Here is an 8,401-nt window from a genome sequence, read left to right as displayed (position 1 = left end):
CTCCATCCCTTTCTCCTCCATCTATGCCATGGTCTTCCTGGGAAACTGTATGGTGCTGCATGTGATCCGGATGGAGCCAAGCCTGCACCAGCCCATGTTCTACTTCCTGGCCATGCTGGCCCTCACTGACCTGTGTATGGGGCTGTCCACTATGTACATGGTGCTGGGGGTCCTGTGGGGGATCATTCGTGAGATCAGCCTGGATTCCTGCATTGCCCAGTCCTACTTCATCCATGGTTTGTCCTTCATGGAGTCCTCTGTCCTCCTTGCTATGGCTTTTGACCACTACATTGCCATTTGCAACTCACTACGCTACTCTTCCATCCTAACTAGTGACAAAACCATGAAAATTGGGGTGGCAATCTTATGTAGGAGCTCTTTACTCATACCTCCAGTCATCATTGGCCTAAAGTTCTTAAATTATTGCCACCCCCACATCCTTTCTCACTCTTTCTGCCTGCACCAAGACTTAATTAGAATGGCCTGTTCAGACATCCGCTTCAACAGCATTTATGGTCTAGCCTTGGTAATCAGCAACCTATTGTTGGATGCAGTGCTCATACTTATCTCCTATATCATGATCTTGCATGCAGTCTTAGCTATTGCATCACAGGAGGAGAGAATCAAGTCTTTGCAGACCTGTGTATCTCACATCTGTGCTGTTTCAGTTTTCTATATCCCAATCATTGGTTTGACTATGGTACATCGCTTTGGAAAACACCTCTCACCATTGGTCCATGTCCTCATGGGCAACATCTATACCCTTTTCCCACCTTTGATGAACCCCATTATTTACAGTATCAAGACCCAACAAATACGAAGGAGAGTCCAGAGATTGTTTTATCTGAAAAGAATGTAAGTCTTTAGATCAAATGTGAACGTATTTAAAAGTCAATAAGTGGAGCTTGAAAGAGTAAGAGTCAGTAAATATTTATAAATGTATTGAATGACTTTATTTGTATGTTTTCCATGTGACTCCCTCTCCATTTTTCCCCACAACCATAAGTCAGTGAAACTGATATGGGTTATATTGTGATGAATTTTATAAATCAGAAAATGCATATATGATGGGCTGAGAATCATATTAATGTATAAGGCACATTCACTATTAAAATGTATACCTTACTATGTCCAGTTGAGTGAAGGTAGTTTGGGGTCCACTCATTATAGAGAAGATAAATTTTACTGATTAAAGTCCTTTAAGTAATTATTAAAGGGTCAACAATGATCTTAGGCCATTTCCACTAACTTAGGTAACATTCTTGTTTATTTTTCAGCCATTCTCCCTGCTAACCTCTTTAGCCACATGGTCATGTAATGGAGTAAATATCATAAAGAAACTGGATTATATGGATCATTTTAAAAGTAGTGAGACAAACAACAAAAACTAATCTCGATACCAAGTTACTCACAAGCCAAGCAATCTTTCCCTAGCAAAATTTCCTTAGTAATTGACCTAAGGATACTGACAGACAGTAATTGCCAGGGTAGAATGAAGTAGACTTTTGTGATTAGTTTGTTTATCCAAATAGTGCAAATAACAACTACCATTTGAAAACCATTTGAAAATACTTCCTATGAGTCCACATCTCATTTAAATTTCCTGCCCCAGTTTAAAACAAATAAACACAGAGAGAGAGCATAAAGTGTTACTATGGCCAACTAATATAAATATGTTCCTTTTTAAAAAAAATAATGAATTAATTTTTCTTAGAGAAAGAGCAGGGGAGGGGCAGAGGGAGAGGGAGATAGAGACTTTCAAGCAGGCTTTACACACAACGAGGGGACCAACACGGGGCTCGATCTCAGGACCCTGTGATCATGACCTGAGCTGAAATCAAGAGTCAGATGCTTAACCAACTGTGCCATGCAGGCACCCCCTAATGTTTCTAATTTATATCCACATCAGGACTCTATGGTAGGTATTATTTTTATTACATAAATGAATAGTTTGAAACACATGAAAGTTAAATGATATGTCAAATTTTGAGGAGGTAGTAAGTGATGGAATTTGGATATATTCTTTGCTTTAGTTTCAAATGACATGACATTTCCTGCTTTCTTATTTTCCTTCTGTACTTTTTAATATGAAGCTTATTAAATGATTATGCAACCATCATAAAAATATCTCATGAATAAAAACAGAAAGATCACTAAAGTAAATCATGGATGGTAACATAGTGTAAGTATTTAGATTCTGTTGGTATGTGTGTTTCCTCAAAATATTATTGCTACAATTATATTTATGTAATCTATGTAATATAATTAAGGCAAGTTTTTTTGATGTATATTTACAAAGTGCAGTTTGCTCTGTTTAGATGTGCATGTGCAGGTCGATGAGCTCTGAAAAACATTTATAGTCATGTAGTCACCACCATAATCAAGATATGGAATATTTCCGTCCCCTTCCAAATGTGCCCTTTTATCTCTTTGTGGTCAATCTTCTCCCACAACCCCAGGCTCTGGAAGTCACTAAACTGATCAATCTGTCATTCAGTTTTCCCTTTAAGAGCAGGTCATGTAAATTAAATTATAAATAATGTAATCTTTATATCTGGATTCTTTCTCTTGCAATAATGCTCTTGGGAGACATTCTCATATTGCCTATATGCACAGTTTGTTTTTATGATTGAATCTTATTCCATGGTACCACATAGAGTAAACTGTGTGTTCATATATCAGTCGATGGACACTTTAGTGCTTTACAGCTTTGATTTTGAATAACACTGCTATAAGCATACATACTATACAATTGTAAAAGTGTTTTCCCCAAACTGGTAGAGTTTACTTTTGATGTTTATATCTTTACTTTTAATAATATGACAATCATCATAGTGATAGTAATCATTATCATCATCATCACCGTAAAAATAATGTTTAGTTTATATTCACCAGATGCCTATCTTATGCCAGGAACCGTGGAAACACTACCCTGACAGTGATTCTTGCTATTAATCCTCGGATTAGTTCTACAGGGTGGTACAGTTTCACACCACTATTATCTCTGTTACTATGGTCTCATTTTATATCGCCTTACACCCCATTTTCAACTTGTTTTTGTTGGTGGTTCCGTTCATGATGTGAGTTAAGAATTTTCAATGAATCATTGAACACTATATCAAAAACGAATGACGTACTATACATGGCTAACAACATAATAATAAAAAAAGAAAGTACCATAGACAATATGAACATAAATCTAAAAAAAAAAAGAATTTTAAGTTGTGTATTGATGTAAATACAGGTTTAAATGCATTACCAGTTGAACCAATTATTTAATAGACCATTCTTCTCTCAGCCAGTATTATGGTATACCAAATCCTATGTAATAATCTTTGTACTTTATACTCAAAAAGTCAAATGTGGTGAGTTTTGCCTTTGTTTTGATTTTTAGTGTTATCTTGTTCCAAGAGACTCTATCTGTGTCAATGTCTGTCTGAAGCTCCAGCTTCCCGCTTATACAGGTCAATTAAAGTTTTGAGTTTAAAAAATGTATTTTCTGTATCTATTTCAGTAACTTTCTTGTCAGTTGGAAATTGATGCTCTCTGCTAGACTATTTCTTTCCTCCAGAGCTCTCTGCCACTCATTCCCACTCCCATACAATTCCTTGTTGCTTGTGCTTAAGGGGAAGCCAACATGTCCAGCCAACACTGAGGGATTGGATGAGAGAACTGGATGGGCCCCTGGTGTGCGTCTGTAGTACTTGGCTGAGCCTTGTTGAACGAACCTCATCTTACCCCCTTACTCTGCATGGGCCTTTATTCTTTCTGCAGCTTCTGCTGAAATTTGATAATTTTCTCCTGAATCTCCTTAGTGAGGCCTCCAAAACATTGGATCTTAATCTACAAGCCCTGAAACCTGACCCATTTTCTCTTACTTCTCCAACTCTAACATCTGTGTCTATGGCCCTTGGCTACAGAACCTTTTTTCTCTAGCCAAAGCAACTGCATTTTCAACTTCCCTAGCCAGCATTCGCCATGATCTTTATTCTCCCCACAGTGCTGTGAAGAACTCCAAATTCATTTGTTGCCCGTGTGAGACAGAAGGAAAACAGTTCTCTGATTGATCATGTCTCATGATCATTTTTATGCTAACACTGCTCTCCCATGATGGCACGAGGCAACTTGCTAAGAAATCTCCCTCAGATATTAAAGCAGGAAATAAGGTATTCATCTCCCCCTGCTTTTATCTTCCTGTTCAAAAGTCATTGGGTTTGTATGTTTTTTATGGGTTTTGTATGTTTTTTTAATGAGGGTCAGAGAGTATGCAGCTGAAACTAGGACCTTGAAGACTGTATCTTCCCTCTCCTTTCCCATCTGTGTCTCTTCCCCATCTCATGCTGAAAGGGGTTCTCCTACTCCTCTTTTGTGTTTAAAAGTTCCTTCCTCTGCATCTAAACCTTCCTCTCTACCCTTATTCTAGCTGGTACCCTCTAACAGAAGCACTTAATGACAGTAGACTTAGTGGAGGCAAAGAAAAATCAATGGTTCTCAAAAGGCAAAATACCTTGGTATTTCAAATATATATAACTATATCTATATTTATGAAATATAGATATACAGATATATACTGATAGGTTTCAACTAACTCTTCATGGTAATATTTCTCAATTTTGTCAACTTCTATTTATTATAAAATAATGTTTATGTATTCTTGGCATAAGTAAGCTTCTCTACTGTACTACACTTATATCAATTCCCAACCCCAATATGTCACTTAAAATAAAAGAATCAAGTCAATAGTTCTTTCAAAAATTTATACAATATTAATAGAATTCTCTATATTCTTTCAGAATTTTGGTGCAAATATGCATGTATGTATGATTCCTTTTATGAATATGTATGTGTGTGTACACCCATTTATTTAATTATCTGATATGTTCCATCTTTTAACCTGTAATTTCTCTTTAAAACATTTTAAGCTTGGGGCACCTGGGTGGCTCAGTGGGTTAAGCATCTGACTTGGGCTTAGGTCATGATATCAGGGTCCTGGGATGGAGCCCCTTCAGTCTCTGCACTCAACGGGGAGTCTGTTTGTCCCTCTCCCTCTGTCCCTCCCCTTGGGCTCCTCTGTCTGTCTTTCAAATAAATAAAAAATCTTGAAAAAAAATTAAGCTTAGGGGTGCTTGGGTGGCTCAGCCGGTTGAGTGTCTGACTCTTTATTTTGATTTAAGTCATGATATCAGGTTGTAGGATCAAGCCCCACATCAGGTTCCTGGCTGGGCATGGAGTCTGCTTGGATTCTCTCTCTCCCTCTCTCTACCCCTCCCCCTCCTCCTCTCTTTAAAAAAAAACAAAAACAAAAAATAAACAAAAAATTTCGCTTATTTCCATATTACCACTTTGTTGTAATTTTTTCTGTAATAATAATTACACTATATTTTAAGTGTATTGTAATGCATTCATCCTGTGCATTTATGTTTTTAGTTTTCACCTTCAACAGCAATGGTGTGAGCAAATAAACACACATTTGTAAATTTGCATGAGTACTTGTACAAGTGAACATGCAAAATTCCTTTATTATTTATTATTTTGTTAAATATTTATGTCATCTGACATCCCGTTGTTGCTTTAATTCCCTAATGAATATCTTTTACTGTTACTTATAACAGTAATAATTATTGCTCCTATCATGAAAAAAATGTAGTTCATAGCATTCACATAATGACCAGGATGGTTACTGCTACTTTAATATTCATTTGAGGAGCAGATACGGAATTTTAATCCATTTTAATGCTTCAACTCATATATATCTAATAATTCTTAAATGTCTATCTCTGACAAAATCTTTCTTCTGCATTCACACTGAGAAATTAAAATGGTTTGTTGCCCCCAAGATTACCTAAATCATTGTGTCCCGGAATGTCTGACATTATGTGATATAAGGAGCCTCCTTTCTCTATCCTGCAGGTCCAGTGTTTGTGAGATGCAGACTGAATAAACTACTACTAATAATAGCAACAGGCAACATTCTTTGATTCTCACTGTGTTATGCACTGTTTTACAAGCTTTGTGTAAATCATCTTATTTAATACTTTCAACAACCTTATAAAATATGTAATATTTTATGCTCACTATAAAGATAAATATATAGAAACCCAGAAAGGGTGACTACTCTTTAATAAGGCAAGAAATCTGAAATTCAGAACTTGGACTTAGAGCTTAAATGCTCAACTAATCTATCATAATGCTAAATACATACTATTTTCTCTTAACTACAAAGGTAATATAGGGAAATGGAAAGAAAACCTGTTAAGTTGATTTGGGATTCTGTTTTATCCATTTTTTTTTTTTAGTGTGTAGGTTGTGTTTTTACTTTTCCTATTTTTTTTACTTTTCCTATTTTTCTGTCAATATGAAATTGAAGATAGTTATTAAGTCATTGTGCTTTAAGTCTGTTGTAACTAATCTCAAAATTTACACANGCTGAACAAACTACTACTACTAATAGCAACAGGCAACATTCTTTGATTCTCACTGTGTTATGCACTGTTTTACAAGCTTTGTGTAAATCATCTTATTTAATACTTTCAACAACCTTATAAAATATGTAATATTTTATGCTCACTATAAAGATAAATATATAGAAACCCAGAAAGGGTGACTACTCTTTAATAAGGCAAGAAATCTGAAATTCAGAACTTGGACTTAGAGCTTAAATGCTCAACTAATCTATCATAATGCTAAATACATACTATTTTCTCTTAACTACAAAGGTAATATAGGGAAATGGAAAGAAAACCTGTTAAGTTGATTTGGGATTCTGTTTTATCCATTTTTTTTTTTTAGTGTGTAGGTTGTGTTTTTACTTTTCCTATTTTTTTTACGTTTCCTATTTTTCTGTCAATATGAAATTGAAGATAGTTATTAAGTCATTGTGCTTTAAGTCTGTTGTAACTAATCTCAAAATTTACACAGAGTATAAGGTGTCCTTGAGCTGATACTGTCCTGAACAAAATCAGCAATAAAATAAATGAATAAATAAATAAGTTTTTAACATGATCTCAAAAATTTATTATTATCATCCTCTCCTAATGCTGGCATGGTGTAAGATGTCTGATATAATTTGAAGTACTCTACAAATAATGGAGTTACATAGAAAAATGAAAAATTAAGTTACATATAGTCAATATCAGCATAATTTCTTGCTCATAGAAAACACCTGCATAAACTTCTCCTGAATTTGTTTGGTCTTAACTCCATAAATGATTGGATTGAGAGCAGGTGGTACCACCACATAAAGATTGGCAAGGAGGATATGTACATGGAGTGGTATATTATGGCCCCCAAATCGGTGAGCAAAGAATGAAAAAAAGGCTGGAGTATAGAATAGTAGGATAACACAGACATGGGAGCCACAAGTACCCAGAGCCTTCAGTCGGGCATCTTGGGAAGGAATTCTAAACACAGTACGGAGTATAAGGGCATAGGAGATGATGATAAGCACCACATCCAGGCATGTAGAAAAAAGCGCCACAATCACCCCATAGTAGATGTTGACTTTGATGCTATCACAGGCGAGCCTGGCAATGCCCATATGTTCACAATATGAGTGATGAATAATATTCCTCCCACAGAAGGTAAGCCGATAAACCAGAAAAACCAAGGGGAAGCAGATGAAGAAACTCCTAATCACAGATGCAATGCCCATTTTTCCAATGACTGAAGGGGTTAGGATGGTAGTATATCTTAGTGGATAACAGATGGCTACATAGCGGTCGAATGCCATGGCCAGCAATATGGCAGACTCTGCCACAAAGATGAAGTGTAGAAAAAACATCTGGGACACACAGCAACCAACAGAAATACCCCCATCTTGGAACCAGAAGATTGCTAACATCTTTGGCGTGGTGACTGTGGAGAGAAAGATACCTGCCAGGGCCAACATGGACAAGAAAAGATACATGGGTTCATGAAGACTGCACTCAGTAAAGATCAGGAATAATAAGCAGATGTTGCCTACGACAGCAACTATGTACATGGAACAGATGGGAATAGAAATCCATGTGTGCACATCTTCTAGTCCTGGGGTCCCAATCACGGTGTGCCAAATATCTCTAAGGCTGGTGTGGTTTGAAGAGATTGTCATTTTATTCTGTTCTCTGATATTGGACGCTAGAATTGAAAAAAAGAGAGAGAGAGTGAAAAATTAGAGTTATTTTATCTGGTTTGAGTATGAATCTTGGCATTGGAATAAAGTTATTGCTTTAAGAAAGGATCAGTCATCAGTAATGATTCAAGGATGATCATGCAAGGATGATTCAGATAGGCTTCACTGACATGAAAGTTACAATGACTTTATAGAGCTGAAGCTACTGGTAATGCTAATGGCTATAACTATAATAATAAAAAAATTTATGGATTTATAGTTTGGTCTAGACACTATGATACATTTTACTTA

The 8,401-nt window shown here is 36.1% G+C and overlaps 2 protein-coding genes across 2 annotated transcripts; one reads left to right on the top strand and one right to left on the bottom strand.

The window, feature by feature from the left end:
- The first annotated feature begins 7 nt into the window (after window positions 1-7).
- Window positions 8-859, top strand: LOC117803292 (olfactory receptor 51V1-like). The gene has a single exon (XM_034665613.1). It carries the CDS (start codon window positions 29-31, stop codon window positions 857-859), a length of 831 nt encoding a protein of 276 aa, XP_034521504.1. The 5' UTR covers window positions 8-28.
- Window positions 860-7,132: 6,273 nt separating this feature from the next.
- LOC100474350 (olfactory receptor 52Z1) lies at window positions 7,133-8,089 on the bottom strand. The gene has a single exon (XM_002931261.3). It carries the CDS (start codon window positions 8,087-8,089, stop codon window positions 7,133-7,135), a length of 957 nt encoding a protein of 318 aa, XP_002931307.3.
- Between the last annotated feature and the right edge of the window lie 312 nt (window positions 8,090-8,401).

This window comes from Ailuropoda melanoleuca, chromosome 8 (genome assembly GCF_002007445.2).
Source record: "Ailuropoda melanoleuca isolate Jingjing chromosome 8, ASM200744v2, whole genome shotgun sequence".
NCBI lineage: Eukaryota > Metazoa > Chordata > Mammalia > Carnivora > Ursidae > Ailuropoda > Ailuropoda melanoleuca.
The sequence above is the reverse complement of the archived record's forward strand: the minus strand, read 5'-3'. Positions and strand labels throughout refer to the sequence as shown.